Source organism: Trichosurus vulpecula, chromosome X (assembly GCF_011100635.1).
Source record: "Trichosurus vulpecula isolate mTriVul1 chromosome X, mTriVul1.pri, whole genome shotgun sequence".
Taxonomy (NCBI): Eukaryota; Metazoa; Chordata; class Mammalia; order Diprotodontia; family Phalangeridae; genus Trichosurus; species Trichosurus vulpecula.
In genome coordinates, this window is record NC_050582.1 from 41,927,992 (window position 1) to 41,954,006 (window position 26,015).

At 42.1% G+C, this 26,015-nt stretch overlaps 1 protein-coding gene across 3 annotated transcripts in view; it reads left to right on the forward strand.

The window, feature by feature from the left end:
- The window catches only part of GPC3 (glypican 3), a 705,431-nt gene that overhangs the window by 35,051 nt on the left and 644,365 nt on the right, over window positions 1–26,015 (forward strand). Inside the window, exon 2 of one of the 3 annotated variants that reach the window (XM_036740234.1) lies at window positions 2,716–2,877. The exons of 1 other annotated variant lie outside the window; for it this stretch is intronic. In XM_036740234.1, coding sequence (XP_036596129.1) covers window positions 2,716–2,877 — 162 coding nt within the window. The remainder of the gene's footprint in view (window positions 1–2,715; window positions 2,878–26,015) is intronic. One more of the 3 variants, XM_036740236.1, reaches the window with a different exon arrangement.

The following is a 26,015-nucleotide window of genomic DNA, read 5'->3' on the forward strand; positions in this document are numbered from 1 at the left end:
ACTCCAGGCTCAGCCCTCTATCCACTGCAGTACCACCTAGCTGCCCCATCACTGATAGATATTTGAGGTCAGGTTTGTTTCTTTACATTACTATGTCTAGTTCATCTTACTTGTTACCCATACTTCACTTATTTGTGTGGTCCAGGTTTTCTGGCACCAAGTCAAGGGCTCTTTTCAATCCTAACATTGCCTCCGTGCCTAGAGATGAGATACTTTGGTAAAAGGATGCTTTTGGGAAGTGAGGGTTCAAGGTATCTTTCTAAAGTGTTTGTATGTTCTTTCTTGCCTTAAATATAATGCAATGATTATAATTGAATTTGAACTTGCTGACTTAAGATTTTGGAGAGCCTTGGAGAGCCTTGAAGTCACACATTTTCATTGTGCAGGCCTGAAGTTACAAAGAGGTATAGAAAATGATGTGGAGTGTTTAGTGATCTCAGTGCATCTCCTCAAGTCAAGAGGGAAGTGAAATGCAAAGGGTGCTAGAGGTAGAATCAGAAAGGCTGAGCTCTACTATTTACTACCTCGCTGTCCTTGGGGAATCATAATAATGATGGCCAAGTAGTAGTTTAAAGCTGATAAATTGTTCTTTATACACTATCTCACCTGAGCCTTACAAACAGCTCAAGTAATAGTAGTAATAGTAATCGTGGCTCTTAGTTTTATAGTGTGATGGGTACTTGAGATGTTAGTAACCTCATTTTACAAATGAGGAAATTGAAGCTCAGAGAGAGGATCGCTAAACCTTCCTGGGCTTTAAGTGTTTCCATCTGTAAAATGAACTAGAGAACTCAGCAGTAGAGTCAGAAAATCATAGATTTAGACCTGCAAAGGACCTTAGAGGCCATTTAGTCCAACCTCTTCATTTTACGGATGGAGAAGTTGAGGCTTAAAGATTAAGTGGCTTGCCCAAGGTAACATAGTAAGTGAGGAAAATTTGAGCTTGGGTCCTCCTGACTCCAGGAGGCCTAGAGGCAGTCACCTTGTTATGCTTCTTGCTTCAGCAGTTGGCTTAGATAGTCTCTAAGGTCCCTTTGACCTCTTAAGTCCTTTGATCTCATGATCTTTTGGAGGGTCTAGGCAAGAGGGACAAAATCACTGATGTTGGTTTGTTTCCTTGTAGTTTGAGGGCGCTTTATATCAAATGAAGATCTCTGGTTATCTAAGCATTCTAGTAATTGAGGTTTTACTGTAATTCACTGTTGACAGAATCTGCCTTCTTTTGAATCGATAAACTTAACAGTAGAGCTGAAGGTACACTTACGCCTGTGGGATAAAGAGAGAAATCATCATGTTTTACAGTTGTGAGGCGACCCAGTTCTTCAAGGTGCATTAATCAACAAGTATTTATAGAGCATATCCCTTGCTCCTAGCCCTATGCCAGGCACTATGGGCCATAAGAAAGGGTCAGCAAAGACAAGAGCTTGAGATTTTCTGTGTTAAACATTTGCACCAGAAAAACTACGAGGTCTAAGGATGAAACTTCATCTTTTTACTCATACAGATTTAGATATTGCTATTTCTTGATATACTTTAGTACTAGAAATGAGTTTAAGTACCACAGTAGTTTAATGTTAGTTACTTAAAATGAATGAGTAATAAAGATAAATGAGAAACATCAAGGACTAGGGAAAAGATACTAATGAATTTGACAATTGAAGAAATATTTATTAAACGCCTTCTGTCTGCAAAGCAATATAGTGGGCATTGGGGAGATGCACAGTTTAGATGAGGTTGGGAAGAAGGAAACAAGTGTAGTAATTAGATGTGAAGATCTTTCCCACCCGTTAATAGGCCCATGTGACCTGCTTATGTCACAGGAAGTCTAAGTCACGTGTGGTGGGAGGAGCTTCCTGACAGGAAAAGGAAGTTATGTCACAGGAAATGCTGAGGGAGAGAGAGAGAGGGACAATATGGCTGCTGGTGGCTGCTGACAGCTGCCCTTCTGATTGTTGGAACTCAACAGGCTGACTCAGCTGTGCTGTGAGTTTGTGTTTGGGGAAGCCCCCAGCAGGGGGGCCGAGGGGGTTTGGGGATGGGGAGGCTCCAGTCTGTGATACTCCTGTGGTAGACTGGATAAATGGCTTGTGGGATATGGTTCTCTGGTGTCTGAACACACAGTTTACCTCTTCTGCCTTCCGTGTGGAGAGTCTCTCATACCTTGTGATACAGAACCACATAGGCATTTTGACAATTATCATCTATATTGTGATTATTGTCTTACTGTTTCAGCAAGTCAGCAAGGCCTTTTTATGTTCCGGGTACTATGCTAAGAACTTTACAAATATTATCTCATTTTACCCTGTAGACAATCCTGGAAAATAGGTGGTATTATTAACCCCATTTGAAAGTTAAGGAAACAGAAGGAGACAGAAGGTTACACAGTTACATAACCAGTAAGTATCTGAGTCTGGATTTGAACTCACTTCTTCCTTACTTCAGGCCCAGTGCTCTGTCTACTGCGCCACCTGATTTCCTCTAATAATAAAGGTCCTTCTACTCATGGGAGGAATAATACACAAATAGAAAACAGTACACGATATTTCACGGTGAGTGTATAAGAGGTACATAACAAAGTGCAATGGGGAAAGTTATCACTACTTGTGTGATACAGGAGAGCTTCCTGGAAGAGATGGCATCAGTGGTTTGTGCTATTTGGCTTCTCTCGTGTGGCCCGCTGGTTACTGAAACCCACTGAATACTTGTTTCTTTCAGGTTCAGATTTGCAAGTTTGTGTTTCCAAGGGTCCAACATGTTGTTCACGAAAGATGGAAGAGAAGTATCAAATGTTGGCTCGTTTGAACTTGGAAGAACTTCTTCAGTCTGCAAGCGTGGAGCTCAAGTTTGTGATTATTCAGAATGCTGCTGTGTTTCAGGGTGAGTACTTGGGCTGGGCAGCTGGGTGGCTTCATCTTTTGGCTAGTTAAATGCCAGCTGCGTGTGTGTGTGCGTGCGTGCGCGCACATGTACATGTGTCTGTGTGTGCGTGCATGTGCACACATTGGCAAAGTGTGAGGATGTAGTAGTTAGCACCTTTATCTGCATTACCCCTGATGTTCAGATCTTTTGCAGAAGTGTCCCCATGATGGCTTAAACACACTTTCTTTCAAGATTTGCCTGAATTTCAGGAAAGTTGAGTGTTGTCAAAGCTCACCGTCCTGATGTTCTCTACTTGTCTGGGAACTATTCGCTAATATCAGGAGAATTAACTGAATGCCAAGGAGGGTAAGGAGGGTTTTTAATTTGTTGTGTAAATTATGCTTTCTCCCATCTTGCTGTATACAGTCTCTTAAGAAGAGGGGCAGCATGCTATAGTGGCTAGTGGGTTAGCCTTGGAGTCACAATAGACTTGAATTCCAGTCCTTCCTGAGATACTAGCTGTGTGACTCTGGGCAAAACACTTAACCTCTCTGTGCTCCAGACAAGTCTCCCAAGATTCCAAAACAGGCAAATTGCTTATCTACATTGGGAGAGGGAATTTCCAAACTAGAAATTCCCCACTCCCATGGGGAATGAAGATGAAAAAGTAACTCAAACCTCTAATTTCAGTCTGCAGTGAGATTGTATTTTTCCTGCAGATGATTTTTGAATTGTCTTTTTTTACATACAGCTAGAGTATTTTCATTTAGAAAGTGAGAAAAATTGGCTTGTTTGCCCCCATTCTTTCTTCTTTGAGACTTGGCATCCTGCAAATGTCTGTTCTTACTTGAGTTGTCAAATGTTCTTCTTTCTATTGCCCTTTGTCACTGCTCATAGGGCCACCCCTCAGGGTCAGCCTCCTGCTGCCCTCCCCATTCCAGTCCACTGCCCCCTTAGTTGCCCAGGTGTGAGCCATTACTCCCTTATTTGAGAAATTCCAATCTTTGCTTATTGCTTCTAGGATAGAATATAAACTCCTCTAGCATTTCTAGCCTCTCATTAAAGCCTGACCCCAGCCTTTTTTACCAGCCTCATTATCCATCACTCCCCTTCTTGCATACTATAGTCCAGCCAAATTGGCCTCACTCCATCTCCCATCTTCATACCCTTGCCCTGGCTGTCCCCCATGCCTGGAACATCCTCTGTCCTCATCTCTGCCTCTTACACTGCCTAGTTTCCTTCAAAACTCAGCTCAAGCACTACCTTCTCCTTGAAGCCTTTCTTTCCTAAGCCTTCTGACACACTGTGCCCTCCCTCACTAAACTATTTGGTATTTATTTTGTTTGTGTGCTGTGTATATGCATATATCTGTATATGTTGTCTTCCTCCTGTAGAATGTAAGCTTCTTGAAGGTGGCAGGGGCTGTTTTGTTTTTGTCTGGGTCCCCAGTGCCTAGCATGATGCCTGGCACATAGTAAGTCCTTAATAAGTGACTTTTGAACGAATGAATCCTTGTCTCGGTATGACTGATGAAGGTGGGTGCCCCACCCCTAAAGAGGGACTGAGTATGGAGTCTGTCTTGCCTCAGAACCTACTGCCACACACGAGTTTATCTACACATTTGCCTCAGTTAACATACATGTGAAAAGGTCCAGGATTACCATGAGTGCAGAAATCCAGATAATCCCCATGCTGCACTGGTAACCAGTTAATAAAAGACTTAGAGGAAGACCCTTGGCAAAGTTGGTGTTTGTTGAATTGGATTGGGTGAATCTCCTATGGAAGATTTAGAGGAGGACCCAGGTGGGAATCACACAAGATGTAAGATCAGAGATGGGCTGTAATCTGTCCCATTGGAGCCCACCTAGGTTGATGAGATTGTGTACCCATTTAAGTATAAGGATTCAGGCAGGCCCTAGATTAGATAGGAGACTAGCCTGGCTGAGAAGCAGAATGTGGAAATGATGGGAAAATGGGATAGGTTTGAAGGGGGAAGGAGGAGCTGAGCTAAATTATCTTCTGCTTCAGAGATACCTTTTGACTGAGTTATTTTATTTGTAGTTGGTTCATTTACAAAGTACATGGTCCTTTAGATGTTCTCTTAGACTGCTGCTTGGTCAGGGAGAGGAGTCAGAGTGTTTCATGTAGTTTTCGAATAGACAAAATCAAAGATTGCTTTTCATCCGCTATTGGTAGTGGGATGTAGTAGAAAGAACTGATGGGACCACTAGGATTAGACTCCCAGCTTATGTGATCTTGGCAATGTCAGTTTACTCACTCAGGGCATCGGTTTCTTCATCTTTAAAAATGTGGAGCTCAGTCCATTCCTTCTCTATTTGCCTGACTTAAACTAAATGTGAAACTACTAATGAATGTTCAAGGGTAGTATGTAACTATGGCAGCTAGGTGGCGCCAGAACGCACAGGACAGTCCTGGAGTCAGGAATACACGAGTTCAAATTCAGCCTCAGACACTTCCTACCTATGTGATGCTGGGCAAGGCACTTTACTCCTGGCTGCCTGTTTCCTTAAATATAAAATGGTGATAATTGGCTGCCAGGGTTGTTGTGAGGATCAAATGAGGTATTTGTAAAAGCACTTTGCACAATGCCTGGCACATAGTAAGTGCTATATTAATGTTAGTTGGCATTATTATTTATTGTCAAAGCGCATATTAGAGGAGAGCAATCACTTGCTTTCTTTTTCCTCTACTTATACCTTCTAGTGAACACTCATTCTGGGCACTCCTGAAGGGTGCAAAGAAGTTGCTGGCTTCTAACCATCATACTAAGGATAATCCTTGCCCCAAATCCCTAATTTCTTCTTCGGCACAGCTCTAGACCTTGATCATTGGACTGTTGTTGTAGTTCAGTCGTGTGTGACTCTGTGATCCCATCTGGGGTTTTCTTGGCAAAGATACTGGAGTCATTTCACGGACAAGGAACTGAGGCAAACAAGGTGAAGTGACTTGCCCAGAGTCACACAGCCAGTAAGTGTCTGAGGTCTGAACTGAATTTAGGTCCCACTGACTCTCGGCCTGGGGCTCTATCTATAGAACCACCTGGCTGCCCTGATCATTGGAATAATTTCCCCAACTTGCTACTTCATTTGCCCATCTGAGTGATATAATATTTCTCTCTGCAACCACATCAAGATGGAGCATGCTTAACTTGTCCTCGAGTCATGATATCTTTTTAAAATAATGGCTAGCCCAATTGGGGTATGCAAGTGAATATTTATTTCCTGGTTTCTGGACTGCTGGCCAATAGGGGCTCCTGAATCTTCAGCTGGAAGGGGTTTTCGAGGCCAACAACAACAATCCAATCTCCTTATTTTACAAATGAGGAAACTGAGACCCTGGAAGATTTAGTTACTTGCTCAAAGTGACATAGGTAGTAAGCATCAAAGGGGTCACTAGAACCTAGGTCCACGCCTGCTGGGAGTTGCTGATAGAGGGAGCTTTTCAGCTTTTGTATTTCAGTTTTCAAGAGGCCTTTTGCCCTTATAAATTGAACCTAGGGTGCTTGGCTCCAGTCACTGGAGTATTCTTTTCCTAATAGTGTTTTGTTAATGATTGGTGCAGTAAAATAAAGTTGTTTATTTTCATTGTTTGCCTCATTTGCTCAATTTCATTTACTTAGATGTGCTCGGTAATATAGGGGCAGCCCAATGCTTCTCTGTTTCTGCTTAATTAATTCTTCTTGGGAAAACTTCTATGAAAGTAGGAAGAATTCCTTTCCTTTTTCCTTTTTTCTCTGCTCTCCAGTACAACTACTTTTTCATTTTATTCCTTCTTTCCCCTCCCAAAGCCTGTGATGATTCTTTAACTTATAAAAGAAACCATTTTCCTGTTTCTTTGAGGGTAAGCCAGTCTTTTCTCCCTTCCCTACTGAGAAGGCAGGCTTCTTATGAATAGCTGCCCTATCATGGCTTCCAAGGCACCATGATGCTTAGGCCCGAGCTTGGCCTGTGCCTGCATCTGGGGCTTGGCAGGCATCGATGCTGTCATTTCATGTTTTGATTAAATGGGTCCTGGCAATGTTTGTTCTGCTTGATTGACCGCCCTCCATTCTGTGTGACTGCCTAGGGTCATCCTTTCTCTTTAGGTCTTTTGGCTCAGGGCAGCTGACCTTGGATGAGGTGGGTTCTTATGACTGTGGAATAAGTTGTAACCTTTGTTATTGGAAACTTGTGTTGCTGGTGTAATTTGTCCTGGAACAGATTGCCATCCAGAATAGGACCTTGGAGTTGGGTTTCTTTAGCCTGACATTTGATCTGAAACTTGAGGTCTCATTGAGACCAGAGTCTCTTTTCAAGGCTACTGTGCGATGTGATTTTTCTAGTTGCCAGAGTCCTTGTTGTTGAGCTCTGTTTCTTGTTAAAGTGGTGGGGAGCACCTCAATAAGAATTCTCAGAGATCCAGTTCACATAGCCTGGGGCTAATCTTAGAATTGCTGGCGTTTCTTGAGCTCTGGTTCTCCAGCTCATGACCCTTCTGCCTCAGGCCAGACAAGGATAGTGGAGTTTCCCAGGGCCTCATTCTCCCAGGGGTCACAGGAGCACAGGCCAGAACTCCTGGAGGTCCAGCCTTGCTGGATCTTTGCCACCAAAGACAGTACCAAAACTCACATGTGAGGATACAGGGCCTGGAAACCCCATTGCCACCTGAGCTGTTGTGGGAGCTGGATTCCATCGCTAAGCCCTGGTCCCAGGTTTCACTCTAGTAGTGTTGCATTGTGTAGCACCCGAATGATCTCTTAGACTCCAGGGGCCACTGTTAATAGCTGGTAATATCCAATTCTAGTGCTTGTAAAGAATAGCAACTTTTGGTATATCATTTTGTGCAGGTGCTCCAGCATGGCATATGTATTTCCTTGGGTTGGCTGTGGCTTTCCATATTGCTAGTTTTTTCTTCCACACTTGCAATTTCTTCTTTGTGTGCTTGAAATACTTCTTGGCATGGGATGGTGTAATGAGTATTGGATTTGCTGGCAGAGCACCTAGACTTAGGGTTCAAACTCCTAGCTGTGGGATCTGGGGCGTTTGACTTCTGGTCTCTGAGCTTCAGCTTTTCTTTGGTAAAATGGGGATGATGCCTGCCCTGCCTCCCTCTGTGTTGTAATAGTTGAATAAAATGGAGGAGTGAAAACACGTTGCCAAGTGATTTACAAAATAGGAGAGAGTTCCTGGTCTCTAAGTCTTTCTTGGGTGTAATTGTGTGTTCCCTGAGGAAGGCTGGACAAAGGAAGGCTTTGTGGTCTCCAATTTCACCTGACTTCAGAGAACCACCCTGGGAAGACAATCCAATTCAACAAACATTAAGTGTCTACTACTTGCTCAGCAATGAGCTACACACTGGGGGTGGTGCAAGACTCAAAGAAGACATTTTCAATGCTTCTCGGCTGCTTACATTCGTGTGTGTGTGTGTGTGTGTGTGTGTGTGTGTGTATGTGTGTGGTGAGCTACAACACATCTCGAAATGACTATACCATGAAACAGAACATGGTAAGTATGTAGGAAAATATAATCGGCATGCCATACAAGGTATGAGAGAAAAAAATCGTTTTTGACTTGGAAGGAGTGAGAACCTGTTTTGTGGAGGAATTGAAACCGAGTCTTTGAAATCTTATCCATCTTAAAGTGTAGAAATGGGGGAAGGGCAATTCCAGGCCTAGGGAATGATGGTAGCTACCATTCAGAAGCAGAACGGTGGAGGAAGGGGCTTTGTGGCAACTGGCAGTGGGGAGTTAAGTTTGGTTGGAGCATAGAGTATGGAGGAAGGGAGTGTCGTTCAGTCATGTCCGGTTCTTTGTGACTCTGTGCATCTTTACTGTCCGTGGGTTTTCTTGGCAAAGATACTGGAGTGGTTTGCTATTTCCTTCTCTGGTGGCAAACAGAGGTTAAGTGACTTGCCCAAGGTCACACACAGTACATGTCTGAGGCTGGATATGAACTCAGGTTTTCCTGACTCCAGGCCCCAGTGCTCTATCTACTGAGCCACCTAGCTGCCTCCTAAATTTTACACACCTCCTCTGAGCTGGAAATGAATTAGCTATGGAGAAGGGAATAGGATGAGAAAAATTAGGTTGGCGTCAGATTGTTGAAATCATTGAATGTCAGCATGAAGAGTTTATACCTTATTTTGCAGTTAGCATGGACATGCATGAGGAACATTAATGTGAGGAGAGAGGTGGAAAGGATGGTTTAGAGGCATGAGATTCAATATGAGTCTATTGTGAGGATCCAGGTAAGGAGATCTTGTATTAGAGTGGGAGTGGAGGAGAGGGGATAGTTTTGAGAGATCCCAGGGGTAGAAATGGACAGGATTACCTTTTCCCTCTTCTTTAGCTCTCACATCCACAGATGATTGCGGATTTCCCAGTATGACTTCTAGAAATAGAGAAGTAAAGAGGATATAGTGTACTTCAAGTCTGAGTGGGTCATCAAGGTAAAGATAAGAAATACAAGCCTGGAGATCAGGAATCCCCAGATTAGCTTGGGGATTCATCTTCGTAGAGCTAATATTGAAGGGTATGAGTTGACAAGGGCAAAAATACACAGAGAAAGAGTTCCCAGGAATCCTCACGGAAAGCAAGCAGGACTAAAAGGATGATAGGCTCAGAGATTTAGGCTTGAAAGAGATCTCCGGGGCTACCTAGTCCAGCTCTCAGGTCCTCTGAATTCTTTCTACCACTCAATGAAGGAGGTGGGAAGGGAGTGATTAGGAGAGGTAGGTAGAATATCAGGAGAGTATGGTGCCTCTGAAGCTGAAGGAGGAGAGAGTATCAAGGGAGGAGGAGGTTGAAAGTGATGAATTCTATGGAGAAGGTGAGTAGGATCTAAAGACTGAGGAAAAGATTTGACTGTAAGAGTGATTGCTGACTCTTGGAGAGCACTTTCAGTAGCATTGTAGGGACAAAAGTCAGATCGTAAGGGACTGAGTAGGTGGAAAGGAAGTAGAAACATCAGGTACAGATCTGATACCTGCAAAGGTGGGGGTGGAAGGGCAGGAGTTTGGTGTGTATCAAGGCAAATTAAAAAAAATCAGGGAGGATACTTAAACATGTTCATAAGCAGAAAAAATTGAAGATGCTTCAGAGAGAAATGATTGTAGAAAGGGGGAGATAGATTTAAGGGAATCCTTAGTCTTGGCAAAAAGTAGGAATGTTTTCCTCAGAGATAAAGGAAGAAAGAGAAAATCTGTGAAGCCCCTGAAGTTTTGAGGTGCAGAAGATGAGAATCAAAGGAGCTCCCTTTGGCTGGCCTTGATATCAGTTAGAACTGAGGCAAGGTCATCTTCTATGATTGTGGGTAATTAGATAGGGGATCAATAGGTGTTAAATACGATTGCCTCAGGGCCCAGCTGATAGTTTTATAGTTTAAACATATAATGGATTAAATCAGTGGCTTTCCCCAGCTATGCCCAGGAGCCAGGAGTGAAAGTGGAGGTTTCCTAAAGTTGAAGATTAGTAGATCAGGACCAGGAGAAGGTTGAGGGATTTGGGGTGATAAGAAATTGTGCTGTGGCGACTAATGGATCAAGGCTGCATGGACAGAGAAGCTGAGTACATGAGATAGGCTGGGAGAATAGAGAGAGGTATCGATTAGGGCAAAATGTAGGTTTATAGAATCAATAAATAGAGTGTTAGATTTGGAGTTTAACATTTGGAGATTATCTAGTCTGGCCCTCTCATATGACAGAAGAGGAAACTGGGTCCCAGAGCAGAGAAGAGACTTGTGCTAGGCAAGATAGTAAATGGTAGAGTCAGAATTAGAACTCAGGCCTTCTTTCTACATATCTAGTGCTATTTTTGTACAAAAGACATTTGGAAGTGGAATGGAAGAACACATGTTGTGATCAGAGAGGATTCCCAGGCTTACTGTATGTCTTAGAGGCAAGGTGGTTTGATGGTAAGATCTCTGGATCTGGGTTTCATTCCTAGACCCTGTCTCTTACCACCTGGGTGATCTTGGAAAAGTCACTGCCCCTCTCTGGGTTTCAATTTTCTCATCTGTGAAATGGGGATGGTTGGGCTAGAATGATCTTTGAGTTCGTTTTTAGCTCTAAGTGTAATCTATGATATAATATGGTACCCATTGCAGAACATTCCTGAATTTGTAATGTTCCTTAAAGGAGAATAGGGTTTCAGTTAAAAAGTGAGAGTGTAAAAGGAGTGCTTTGGAGAGCCTAAGGGAGTTTGTTTAGAGGGTGAGGGGGTTGGGAATGCAGAGGTCATAGTATACTGGTCTAGAGGAGGAACAGAGCTCATCTGGGTAGAGAGAAGAGAACCAGAGGATAATGGTGGATCCAACACAAAATTGGATAATAGAGATTGGTGAAAGAGTGGATTGGGAGGCAGCCAGGGGTGGCATGGTGACAGAGGGCAAGGGGTGTTGAAAAGTAGTTGGTATTCAGTTAATGGAAGAATTTGGGAGTAGTTATTTTGTTTAAATTCTAATTTAAATGTTTGCGTGAGTGGATATTGCTGTAGCAGAATGTGCCCAGTCAACAAAGGAGCTAGAAAGAAGTAACCAGTCTCAAAGTTCTAACTGGAATATTTGTATGACTTCAGGTTGCCGTGGCACAGTGTGCCCTCAGCTGATCATCTTTCCATTGTCCGGACGATAGAAGTAAGGCCTCCAGCAGGGGAGGCTTTGAAAGAACAGGAATACTATCCTCGTCCATCACACTTCACAGCTGCCATGAGGCACTCTGAGGGGGCGCCTGTAGAGCCTCTAGTAAGAAGAGGGGAAAGAGGAGCTGAACCACAACGTGTTGTCTATCCTAGGATGCCTCAGCTCCAACCTGATACTGTCTGTTTGGGCGGGGGAAGGGACAGAGATGATAGAGCGATATCATACCTGATGACCTTTGTTACAGTACCTCAGTCTTTCCCAAATATCGCTAATTTCTCTGGGGCTTTTGTAAGGGAAGATGAGGCCAGAGCCATTCCAATGACCTATCCTTGGTGGCTTCCTTCCTTCCCTGAAGGTTTCTATGGACCTGCGGTTGGGATAGGAGATGGAAGGGCTAGAATGACCGCCCAACAAAACAGGCCTCAGACCTTCCCTGTTGGTCCTCATGGAGCTATGGTTGGAGCAGGAGATGGAAGAGCTAGAATAGCTGCCCACCTAAACAGGTCTTGGGCCTTCTCTGGTGGATTCCATCAAGCTCTTGTTGAGCCGGGAGATGGAAGAGCTAGCGGAACTGCCCATTTCAGAAGGTCTGAGGCCTTCCCTTATGGTTTTCTTGATGCTATGCCTAGAGTGGGAGATACAAGACTTAGAGTAACTGCTGATCCCAGGAGGGCTTGGGTCATCCCTGATAGTCCTCATGGAGCTATAACTGGGCCAGGAAATGAAAGAATTAGACAGAGTGCATACCCTATGGAGGCCTTCCCTGATGGTCTTCATGGACCCATAGTTAGGGCAGGAGAAGGAAGAGATAGATTAATTGCCATTCCCAGGAATTCTTGGGCCTTCCATGATGATCTCCATGGAGCTGTGGTTGGGGCAGGAGACGGAAGAGCTATAATAATTGGCCATCCTAGGAGCTCTTGGAATTACGCTGAAGCTTTCCATGGAGCTATGGTTGGGCCAGCAGATGAAAGAATTATAGTTAGTGACCATTCCGGGAGGTCTTGGGTTTTCCATGATGGAGCTGTGGTTGAGCAAGCAGATGGAAGAATTAGAAGAACTATCTATCCTGGAGGGCCTCAGGTCTTCCCTGATGCTATTAATGGAAGCGTGGTTGAGAGAGAAAATAGAAGAATTAGGGGAGCTGCATATCCCAGAGGGCCTCAGGTCTTCCCTGACAGTACTCCTGGAAGCATGTTTAGGAGAGAAGATGGAAGACCTATAGTAACTGGCTGCTCCAGGAGATCTTGGGACTTCCCTAATACTCTCCGTGGAGCTACAGTTGGGTCAGAAGATGTAAGAGTTAGAGTAACTGGACCCTCTAGGATCCCTCCGGCCTTCCCTGAAGGTTTTCCTGGAGCCATGGTTGAGGCAAGAGATGAAACGGCTATAGTAACTGGTTATCCTAGGGACTCTCCAGCCTTCCTTGATTGGTCTCCATGGAGCTTTAGTTGGACCTGGCCATGGAACACATAGAGTAAGAGGCTATTGTTCCTTCAATGATGATCTCCAGAGAATTATATTTGGGCTAGGAGATAACATATTTTGCTTAATGGCCCCTCCAAGAAAACTTGGGCTTTCTTTAATTATTTGCATGAAGTTATGGTTGAGCCAAGAGATAGAAGATCATAAATGGCCCATCTGGGAGGATTTAGGGCCCTCTCTGAAAATCTCTTTGAAGTTTTGGTTGAAGGAGGAGAAGAAGAGCTTGAATGTTGCTCTATTTTAGATCTTAAGACTTTCCCAATGGCTTTGGAAGGTGGGGTAAAGATGGAAGGTTTAGAGAGTTACTCTTCCCAGGTGCTTTCAGGTTCATTCCTCCTGGGGCCATGGAATAGTTAGATCACATTCCTTAAACCCTTATTCTTCCAAGTGGCCTCAAAGCTCGCCTGTCACAGTTTATGTTGAGCTTCCAGTAGAGCATCAGCCTCTCAAATCTCCTTCGGTGTTATTTTTCAGACCCTTCTCAAGGAGGGCATAGTTTTTAGGTTAAATGTTTATGTTCTATACAATATTAAAGAATAAAGATGCTTTCTGACCTATCAGAATTTTCTTCCTTGTTTCCATAATTTTGTATGACATTTGGGCTGGGATGTGGGATCAGTCTTCTCATTGATTCTGTCATAGTTAGAGGACAGCTTTAAAAATGCTGGGTCCAGTGACCCCAACAAGACCCCAGACAAGGGAATTATTCTACTGTTGCCTCATCTAGACAGGTCACACAGAACACCTGTGCTAGGGAGGAGAGTATCTAGGCAATGGCCCTTACAAAAAAAAGGGCTTCACTTCCAGAGAAGTTCAGTACTGCCAAAGTCACTTCTTAAAGCCTCCCAGGTCCCCATCTGGCCCCGGTATGGGCTCTTTGTGCGTAAGTAATGCTTGTAATACCGGGTGACTGACTAACCTCACGGAGTCTTGGCAGAAAGACAACCCTTGAAGGAGCCTCTAGCTAGCTGATACTGTTTGCGTTGAAAGGTTGCAATCAACTCCTCTCTATCCGTGGAGGGCAAGAACCAAGTGAAGAAATTTGCCTCTTTCTCTTCTCCCTTTTGTCTTTCCATCTGCCCTTCACGGTTTTTCAATAATTTTATCCCTCTGGGTTTGCCCTCCTACCACTACCAGCCTCTTAATAAATCTGGCCAAGGTTAGTACATAAGCAAAGAATAACTCCTCAAGGCAATTATGGTTGAAATAACTTCAGGCACTTTAATCAAGCAAAGCCTTTTGTCCCCCCCCCACCCCCTTTACAGTTAATATGTGGCTAAATAATGGCTTCAGTGTTGAGGAACGAGTTTTTGAGATTAAATCATTTATTAATTTAGATTTTTATAATACAGCAGGTCTTTGGAGTGAGGCTCCAAGTTGTATTCTCCATCATCTTCTTCGCCCCTCCTGGTCCACCCCCTTCCCCGTACCCGCCTGGTAGCCCTCTTGTTTTTCATGTTTCTCTGCATAGGTCTCGTTAGACCTGAGCCTTGTTAAGGTCCAGAACATAAACTGATGTTACTCTGACCAAGCCCTTTCTTCTTGGAAAATAATCCACAGGAGGGAATAATTACATTGACTTTTAATCAGAACTTAACTCATTTATTACAGCTAAATGTAACAACATTAAGCCAAATAGAAGAAATTTGGGAACACATACTATGAACACGAGGTAAAGTTACATATCCTCAAAAATGTAAATTATTAATCAAATCACTCAGCTGTACAGTAAAGCTCTGGTAATCCCATTATAAAAGAGTGAATTTCTCATCAGAGTCCAGAAGATGGTAAGTTTAATTAGTTCACTTTGATGGCTCCCTGACTCAGGAAAATATCTTTGGTTACCAATTTTAAAAATGAGATTCTTTATTAGAGTTTCTTTTTTTTTTTTTAAAAGCATGTGGGGTGGTTAAAGTCATTAAACTTGTAAACTCATAACGTTGGGTTATGTCAAAGCCATATAGTTTTAGCTGAATGTAGAATTCCAGAAAAAAGAGCATGGCAAATCTTTTTTCTCTGTGCCAATTGGGCAAGAAGGTAGCCTTTGGGTTGATTAAAAACAGCCTGGAGAAAATTACTTAGAGTCAGCTGGAAGTGGGGAAAAATGGTTCACAGAAACTTCCAGGGCCTCAGTTTCCCCATTCTTAAGAGAATTGGACAAAATCTTGAAGATCCCTTCCAATGTCAGATCACATGGTCCAGTGACCTATCATAGCTTTCATTTCAGGAGCACTTGGAACTTTTAAATCCTGGCATCATCATCAGCAAAACATCCACTGGTTCTAAGTAAAGGGAATAATTATTGTCCCCATCCTCCAGGAAAGGAAAATAACCAATTTTGTCTGAAGTGATTTTTCATCACTCCTCCCTGCCTGGAATTTGTGTACTTAAAAAAACCATATGTTTCTCCTCCTCTGTTTGGTGGAGTTGTTCTACTTGATATTAGGGTAATGAACCATATGTCTTAGAGACCTGAATTCTCCCAACAGTATAGTCAAAGGAATCTTTTCTTTCTCCAAAGTAGGAATGGTAATACAGAAATAAGACCTTTTCTTCTCATTGATTTTTCTGGGGCTAAGGAGAGGTAAGCATAGCATAGTAGATGGAGAGCCATCCTTGAAGCCAGGAATTCAGGTCCTGCCTCTGACTATACCGTCTGTCTGACCCTGGGCAAATCTCTTAACCTCTGTAGTGCTAAGACTAGAAGTTGCAGAGTGTGCCGAACTGAATTATTAGAGGGAGTTTACTTATCTGTAACTTCCCGATACCAATGAAATCATAGCTCCAGTCCCTATTGCTAAGTATTAAAAAAAATTGAATGTTATTTTAAATTTTTCATCAAGCAATCCTATCCCAATGCCACCCCCTTACTTGGGAAAAACCCAGATAAGCAAACATAACAAGGTTAATTCTTCTTGATTTTCTCTGTGCCTAAATTATTTCTCCCTCATTCCCCACATCTGGTTAGCTATGATGTCCTATTGATTTTTCTTTTATCGTGCCTTGCACTGGAAAGGAGATAGCCTAGTCATGTGACAAGAATGAGCGATACTGGATGAGCTACCCAGGTGGTAGGTTTGTACAAAAAGATCCAGAGGATGGCCTTTGGAACTTTGGTTGATTTTTTTAAAGAAAGATTCACAGGAAAATATGCAAAAGAACCAAACAGGAGCCTATGTTCCATATTCTTCTTCAGTAGAGTGGGGAGGGGGGATGGGGTTACACATGCCCATACCGATGAGTTCACTGATTCATTAAAGCTCCCTTAGCTCAGATCCAGTGTTATGTCCAATGTCAGTCCAGCATTTGGATTATTGAAGTAGCCGCCTAATTGCTCTCCCTACCACTAGTGTCTCCCCATTCCTTCTTCCGATCGATTTTGCATCTTCTGTCAGCTTAATCTTCCCCTAGCATTGTTTTCATAATATTCACCTTCTCACAAACTTTAAGTAGTTTCCTGTTGCCCATAGGATGAAGAACAAAACCCTTAAGCCTAGATTTTGAGGCCCTCCGCAGTGTGATCGCCTCTTCTAGCTTTGCTTCACTTTATTCCCTTACCTGAACTCTAGCCAAACTGATCGACTTACTGTCTTCCCAGCATAGCTGTGTTTTTTACCCCTCTGCCCACACCATGTCCCCGGTCTGAAAGAGTAACTGCTCACAGTTATTTGAATAAAGCTTTATGGTTGCAATGTGGCTTTTATGTAGATAATATAATTTGCTACAACCTTTCCCCTTTACCTAACCAAGGTCACTTTATAGAGTCTTTAAACCTTGATTTCTGTATCTATGCAACAGGGACAATAGTATGTGTACTACAGAATCTGGAGGGTCAGAACCTTTGTAAAACGGTAAAGAATAAACAAATGTGACCTATCATTCAGGTGGAGATGGCTGATATTTAGTTGGAAATATGGAAATAGTGTGTAGGTCTAGAGATGTAGGTTTAAAAATCACAAGCCTAGCAGAGGTAGTTGAAATCAAAAGAATGGATGAACTGTGAAGGGGAGAGTATAAAAGGAAAAGAACAGTGTACCAATGACAAGGTCATGAGTGAATGCCCGTGGATAGGATTTGAGAAAAGGAAGAACAGCCAGAAAAGGAGGCAAAGGAGTGGTAGAAAAGACAGGAAGACAATTCTAAATAAGGACATGAGCTGGGAAAGGGATCTTGAAGCCTCCTCCAGTCAAAGCTCTTCATTTTACAAAGGAAGGCTCTCAAGGTCATCCATAGAGCACAACTTATCCAAAGTCACAAGGCTGAAGAGAGGAGGATGTTCCAGTAAACCGTGAACAATAGTGTCCTGCTACACGGTGGTTGAGTAGGATGAAGACCAATTAGATGGCTTAAGAATGAAGTCATGGGGTGGGCTGGGGTGGGGTGATGAACCTCCTTAAGGAAAAAACTTCTCTAAACTTGAAAACAACGTATTTGGATCTACATTATGCTAATTTCAAGTCACTCTTCTTTCCCTTAAAGTAGGTTTTTCCTCGTCAAGGTTGACAAGGTACCACAAGAAGCTGGAAGTAATAAAAGATATGTTGAACAAAATTGCAAGTCTGACTTTTTATCCATTTTAGTAGGTCTTGCCTCCCACTTGATGAGGTTTTATCCTCTACAGTGTGGTTTCGTTGTCTCCCTCCAACTGGGGAAAAGAGTTCCATGCTTCTAAGACCTTTCCAGCTGTGTGATGACTCTTCCCAAGTGAACCTACCAGTGTGTTGGAGCCTCAACACTGGCAGCCTGCAAGATGGATTGAGAATTATTACTTTCCACCATTTTCTTCTCCCAAGAATATATATTCTGCTCATCCAGCCTCTGTAGAGGGAGGCTCAAGCAGCACTGGGTTGAATCCTGCCTGAATTCAATGCCAAGTTGGATATATACTTACTTGCAGTTCCTAACGTGGCACTGAACACACAGTAGGATCATATAACTTGAGAGTTAGGAAGGACCTAAGAGATTATCTCATCTCATCTTCTCCTTTTATGGATGGAAAAATTTGAGGCCCAGAGAAGTCAAACGATTTTTTGATCATACAGTAGTAAGTGGCAGAGCTGAGATTTGAACCCAGGTCTTCTGGCTTCAAATCTAGCATCTGTTCTACCATACTAATGATTTCCTAGTAGGAGGCGTAGTAGAGGGAGAAAATTGTAGTCTTACCATGATATACTAGTACGGCAACATTTCCTAACACCTCATAAAAGATAATACATACACACACACACCCCTTTAGAGTTCATTTTAAGACTCTTCAGTTTGACGTCTATAGGGATTGCTAGTCTGACCAATGCCGTTTGGCCAGATGGTATTATTTTGCACCAAGTTTAATTTCTTCCTGCCAAAGCTTTAGACTTCTTTTCACTGATAAAGATCAGGGGAAATTGTCTGGCATTTACAAATCCCATCCAGGCGTATCTGTTACAATGCTCACTTAGCAAAGTTTATTAGATTATTAGGGTTTTAAAACCCTTGGGCTTCTTCATTATTGAAGTTAAAAAAACACACACCCCAAAAGTCTTCAACAAATTTAAGTGGTATAATTAGACATTGGACTTGTCTTACAGGCATTTTAGAATTATGAAAATGATTTAAATAGCATTTGGCTCCTGAGAAACTTGCCGAGTTTGACAGTGACACAATCCACAGCAGTTATGAATGGAATGGAATTTTGGTAGTTTCTGTCTACTTGGGGTAGAGAGACTTTAAAAAAAATTGTTGCTGAAATCAGTTTGCTATGGTTAATTAAGAAATGACTCACTTAAGTAATTATCTATACCACACCACACCTCCTCTCATTGCTCCTCTCCCGGTTGTTGTAGGCCAAGAGTAGTTAGAACCAGGACTGGAGCCTGGGACAAAGTATGAGGAAAGACTGCCATGTCTTCCTCTCACAGTTAATTTCATGCTCGTGGAAGTTCTTTAGACCTGATGAAGTATTCTCAAATTCTTAAATAGCCTTTATTATGCATATCTGAGTATACACATAACACAAGAAATAGTAGACATAGTATTTTTGCAATAGTGAATGATTTTTATAATTTTTGCATATAGCAAGTTCCTTAAGGAATTTTAAGTGATTTGATACTGACTCTTTGTGATATTTTGACTTAGGCCGAAGTTTCCTGTTGCATTATTCTGAAGGGGGCGGTCTACTGAGCAAATTAATAGCAGACCTAAAATTACAGGAGACATACTTAACTTACTCGAGAAAACAAGTTGTCTTCAAGGACTTTAGCAAACTCATTAATTAGCCGTGTGTAAATACTGCTGCTAATTTCCAATGGATTATTTGCCCATTAAGGGAAACCTAGCAAGACCTCCACGGGGAAACACTTGGGCTATTGGTTTAAATTCTTATAGGTGTTTATAGCAGCAAAGCTACATTTCTTTAAAATATTCTGTAATTCATACTTCGTTAATTGAGATTACCGTTTGCTAAAATTAGCTCAAATTAGTGAGGCATGAGTTGATTGTATGGATTGACTCCTGAAAAGTGAGAAAGGTGGCTGCTGGGGGCAAGGTAAGTTCAGGAGAGTTCTTGGTGGTGCTTACTGAATGCTTACCTACATGCATCATCTGTTGACTTCTGAGTCAGTCTCTCTCAAGTCTTTTCAGTTAGACATTTTCCTAGTGGGAAATACTCATTGAACACAAAGCACTATTTTTGTAAACTTATTTGTGACATTGAATTGAAATAGGATTCTCCTCATTGACTGCAAAAAATATCAGAGCAACGGATATCACTGAACATCGTTTTAGTGTATGGTCGGTTCTGCTATAACACGTGTTTCAGAAACTCAGACTTACTCCGCTTATTGACATGTCAGGGAGCAGAAAGTGAATTTTGAATTTGCTTCTGCTCACTTTTCTTCCTGGGAAAAGAAAGAACGCAGAAAACTGTACCACTTCACAATAATTTAAAAGCTGCAACCCTTCTGACACCGCTTCACAAGCAAACTTCAGGTCTTTGTCAAGGTAAAATGCCATATTTTATATGCATATGTTATATATATATATATGTGTGTGTGTGTGTGTATATGTGCATATATGTATATATGTGTATATGCATATATGTGTGTGTATATATATGTATATACATATATATACATATACATATATACACATACATGTGTGTGTGTGTGTGTGAGTGTCTTCTGGTGGAATAGGAGCTGTAAGCTGAGTAGTTCTGGTCCTTACCACCCCATCCCCATCCCAACCCTTTTCTGCCATGGCCTCTGGCCCTGAGGCCCCAGGCCTGGAATTGTGGGCTGCCCAACTTGTTCTTGCAGCCTGCGGCTTCTGACACTATTAATTGTAGTATTTATGTGTTTCTCAACCATTTGACATGTATAAAACTGTGCTACCATTTTTATTAGGTTCCTATCTTTTTTTAATGTGTCACTGATAAAGTTATTTGGTTTTTTTATCTCAAAAATTGTGCTTTATTTTGAAGTATTTGATACAAGAATAATAACCTGGAATATTTGCATGAATTCATTCATGTCCGCATTTATTCATACTGTTTGATAGTCACAGGACTGATGAAGTTTTTGAGCCTTATGCCCCTAATTCCATTTTTCCTTATGAGTTCTGTGTTTTTTGTTGCATGAGTTTATGTAGCACTGTCCTTTTTTTGGGAACACATATGTCTTGTTATAGCAGAACTGTTTGTACTTGTAATCTTATCCATTTGTGGGGTCCCTTTTGAAACTGGTTTTTGACTTTCCAAAGAGGTAGGGTTGTTTTGTTCTCTCCCCCTCCCCCCTCCAATTATTTTCAGATGGACATCAGAATAGCCGGTTAATTTATAAGGTACAAGACTGCACTCAATTTGAATGCTGTTATAACTTTCACTGTCAGAGGAGATGACCCTAAAGCCCCTCTCTGGACCTTGTCTCCTATTGAGACCAACAAAAATGTTATGCCTTGAATGTGGTCTTAATTATGTAGTCTTAAGGATGTTAGTAATTCAGAAAGCATGTGTGTGGGTATTGGTGCAGAGGACGTACGTGTTCAAGTCTTATGGTGAGTGAATTGAACTAAGAAGTAGGGGATCTGGTTTCTAGTCCCCAGTGGGTGACTGACAGAGATGGAACCAGAATGAGGTGACTGGGCCATTGCCTCAGAAATGACATTCCAATAGCTCACTTCTTGGCCTCGCCCCCATTAGCCCACTCTCTCATCCCTTATTTCATGACTACGATACCTCTTTCCCTATTTACCTTCCCAGTGGAGTGGGTTTTTAGTGACCAGCCTAGCCCTCTGTTTACCTCCTCCCTCCCATAAGTGTAGGATCATTTAGGAGGATCAACAGCAAAGACAGTTGAGGGCAGTTGCTCTTCCCTTCGTTCTCATAGTAAACCTGACCCTAGCCCTCCTTTTGTTACTGTCTTCCTCTCATCTCTCTTTCCAATGTGACCTCTAGAACTTTCTTCCATTGTGGTTTAATAGAAAGGTAAGTGACTTTATAATCAGAGGATCTGGGTTCATATGGTGGCTCTGTCACTTATTACCTGGTGGACTCTGGACGAGTTGCTTCATATCTCTGAGCCTCAGTTTAGTCATTTGTAAAATGAGGGTAGATTAGATGATAACCAAAGTCCTTTCCACCTCTCAGTCTAGCCTCCTAGATCTTTTCCTCCCATGTTCTTTTCATTATCTGGTGCTTCCTGAAACTTAGCCCTATTCCTAAGATCTTACATCTCTTGACACTCTTTCCAAGGCTAACTGTTTTGTCATGCCCCTTGACATACAGGAATGGAAGGAGGAGTTGGCATACTCTTCTGTGTCCCATACTCTCCCCCTCCCCTTCCCCCCCATAACTTTCAAACTTCCCTTCTGTCACCATCCCTTGCTTCGTTTAGAGTTCACTCCATCCTCTGGGTCTTGGTAGCTGGATCACTTCCATTTCCACAGAGTGCCTAATACCTGACTGATAGTGATTTCTACTCCAGGCCTGTCTTTTTTTAAACACTCTGGCCTCTTACCCAACTTCCCCAGTTCTCATGATCTCTGTCTGCAGTCTACCTCAGCCATGCACAGAAAGAGTGGTCATTCTTTATAGTACCTCCCCCCACCCACCATAATTTTCCCCAGATCAACTGAAGTTGGCCTCAAATGCCTGAATTTCGGGTTATGGCTCTGGACGCTGAAAAGGTCAGAAGCTTTAGAGCTGATAGAAGGGATTGTAGAGATGGTTTAGTCCAATTCTGTTATTTTACAAGGGGCAGGGAGAAGCTAGAGCTCAAGTAAGAGCTAGAATGGTTGAGTGACTTGCCCAGGGTCACCCACGTAACAAATAGATCCAATATTTGAAGCCATTCTCTATGTCTCAGTTTATTCTTCTGTGAGATGAGGACTATCAAACAATGTGATCTCGGATGCCTCTTCTAGCTCTAAAAATTCTATATTTTCTGTGAATCCCATGATTTTCTGTTTGTCTTGAGAACACCAGGCCCTCTAGCTATCAGCCTAACGGGGGGAAGGTGATGAATCTTTACTGTTTCATTAGTGCCAGATAAACCAAAGGCCATAATTTTGAGCCCTATCAGACTTGTGGAAGTGCTAAATTCACCATTAGGAATAAATATGGTGGCTTGAGGCTATTTATAGTCATTTCTACTGTCCATTGGGAACTGTCAGTGTCAAAGGATGCTGTGTCAATCAAGTTATCTTGAATCAGTTTAGCAGCTACTAAGTCTCTGCTATATCAGGTAGCCAATCATAATGCAGAGCCTGACTGAATTATTTATTTTGTTATGATGAAAATGTCTTGCCTTTATTGGGTTTCCTTTGAGGAACTTGATTCGGCCTGAAGTCTGAGAGATAAAGGATCAGTGATTGTCTCTCAGATTGTGGTTCTTCAAGGCTTTTCATTTTTCACAAGCTGCTATTAGTATTTGAAAGTCAAGGTGAGAGCGCTATAACATATTTTATGACAAAGCTATCGGCATGTACAGACAATTTCTATCTCTCTATTAATTGAGGAGCAGTGCAGGCCTGGGCATCTGGGAAGAACTCACCTGTGATGCAGCCAACTCTGCTGGGCAGAGAAAGCAGGCCATCTGGCAGCTTCCTATTTGAGCTAATTATTTTTACTAACTAGGTGCTAAGCTCAATTGTTTCTACCTACTGTAGGAATCTGTGTTCTTTCAATTTTGGTGCCCAGAGGGACTGTAGTGGATAGAGAGCTGGACTGGAAGTGAGGGACTGTAGTGGATAGAGAGCTGGACTGGAAGTGAAGACCTGGGTTAGAATCTGTACACCCTTTCCCATACTAGCAGTCTTAGATATTTGGTTGCTATGTGGCCATGGAAATATCACTTCTCAGCCTCAGTTTCCTCATCTGCGAAATGGAGATAACAGAACCTACCACAGTGGTGGTGTTAGATTCAAATAAAATAATATATGTAAAACACTTTGAACACCTTTTGTTCAGTCGTTTTCAGTTGTGTCTGACTCTTTGTGACCCTGTGTGGGTTTTTTTTTTTTTTTTTTGGCAAAGATGCTGGAGTGATTTGCCATTTCCTTATCTAGCTCATGTTACAGATGAGGAAACGGAAAACCTTGAAGTGCTATATGTCAGCTATTCACACTAGAGGCAGCTAGGTGGCGCTGCAGTGGATAGAACACTGGTCCTGGAGTCAGGAAGACGTGCTTTCAAATCTGGCCTCTGACACTGGCTGTATGGCCCGTGGCATGTTACTCAAGCTCTGCTTTAGTTTCCTCAACTGTAAAACAGGGATAACAATAGCATCTACCTCCTAGGGTCCTTGTGAGGATCAAATGAGATCATATTTGTAAAGCGCTTAACACAGGGCCTGGCACAAAGTAGGCACTCAATAAGCACTTATTCCCTTCCCTTCTATTACTTTAGTTATGACTCCACATCAGGGGACTTGATTTCAAATCTGGGCTCTACCAGTGTTCTGTGTGACCTTGTTTAGAACGAAGGTTTCTTCTCTCTTGGCCTCAGTTTCCACTTTTGTAAAATTGTGGAATTTGGATCCAATCACTTACAAAGTTGCTTCTAGCTCTAGAGCCTATGATGATTCTTTTACTAACTGCCATGTGCAGCTGGATCCTGACATATGTAACAAATACTCGTGAAAATGTTGACTGAAAGTCACATTTTTAGTGAGTCAGATAATACTTTCCCATTTTCTTACTTTATAATTATGATTTTAGAAATGCATCCTTTTAAGACAATTTCTACTTTCCAGACATCATGATAAATTAATCTTAATAATGTAGCAGACTTTTTAAAAATGTCATAGAAAATTATAGTTTTTATATAAAATCCTGCCATTAAGTCCAATGCTACATTGCAAATCATAGTACCAGAAACTGGGATGACGTTATCCTGTAGCAGGAATCCTCAGGGCTACCCTTTTTTGAGAGGGTGAAGACAAATGGGGGGGGGAGTGGCTGCTGAGAAAGTTTCACTTTTTTCCATAGATTTTTAATACAAGTGCCAATCCTATTCCTTTACACAGACAGGGTGGAACATCTTCTCTAATGTGATCTAGTAGAAATAGGAATGGACTTGAAGTCAGAAGACATGACTGAAGTCCTCACTCTGGCACTTACCAGCTGTAACCTGAGAAAAATTCCTTCATATATTTTTGTCTTACTTTACCATTTGAATAATTGGGATGCCTGGTCAGCCCATCTTATAGCAGGGGAGTAAGTTACTACCCCTCTCTGAGCCTGAGTTCCTTTCTTTGTTGAGTTCTTTCAACTTTGCTATTCTGCAATTTTTATAAATTTTACTATAATATAAATTTTACAAGTTTGTATTAGTGATTGTAGAGGGCCACATATCAGCTGTTCTAAGTTCCTTTTTGTTTCTTCATTTTGGCCAAGATGATTTCTATAGGCCCATAATATTTAGAGCTGAAAAGAGAACTTAGAGGTCATTTATTCTACAGAGACATAGAGAGGCTGAGTGATTTGTCTAAAGTCCCACTGCCAACCAGGAGCAGAGCTGGGATTTGAACAAGTCTTGTCTGCTGGCTTAGGGTGCTTGAGAGAAGAGGTGCAAGAAGATAAAATCCAAGCCACCCACTAGAAAGGAAGATTAGGACCAAAGCAAAACCCAAAGGATTGAAGATCCAGGGAAGACATTTTCTCAAAGCACATGGTATCCATCAGGGACTTGGCCATGTGTGCATATTGAATCATCTCGTGTAATTCAAGACAGAGACAATTAATTTTTCCTGTGTTAAAATGAATTTGTGTGTATTGAACATGTGCTAAATGAGATTGATCTTTATCAGAAAACTGGGTGGATATAGCTTCATTGGGTTATAAAATGATTAACATCATCCCAAAGTGCACAATTACAAAAAAATTCTGTTGAATCATCACATGGTTTTAGGAGTCCCAATTGCAGTTAATATATATTCTTAAAAATCAATTTTGCCTCAATATTTCAGTCCTTTTAAGTCAATTAAGTCAACCAGAACAGGTATGCCTAGAAGCTAGGGTAGTTGGAGAAAGTGGCAAGAGTGCTGGGCGAAGAGGCAGAGGAACCTGGGTTTTAGCCCCAGCTTTTCTTAGCAGCTGTGTGACCTTGGTCAAGTCATTCTCAATGTCATTTGTAAAATGGGGATACTACTATGTGTACTACCTGCCTTATGGGATTTTGGTGTGAGGGTAAAATAGGGGGAATGGATGTTTAAGTGCTTCATAAATGAAACCTGTGGTCCAGAGTTAAAGTTCATGGTTCAATTTTGAAGACTTCTCATTCAAATCATTCTTTGACTTGTTTGCCCCCACCCAAGGTTTCTCCTGGGAATGAAGAATTTGGCTCATGTCTAGGTATCCACAACAGAAAGAAAAGGGCTCCCTGCTCCGACACAGGCCTTCAGGCTAGCAAGACGTTGAACACAGGGCAGATTTTATTTCACTTAGCAGAAGCAGAAAAGGACTGGGGTAAGCCTATGACCAGTCAAGTCAATTCTCCTTCCCCAGGGACTTAGAGAGTCCCCTTGTTTTATTGGATTGCCCTTACTGAGATTAAGGTCCCCT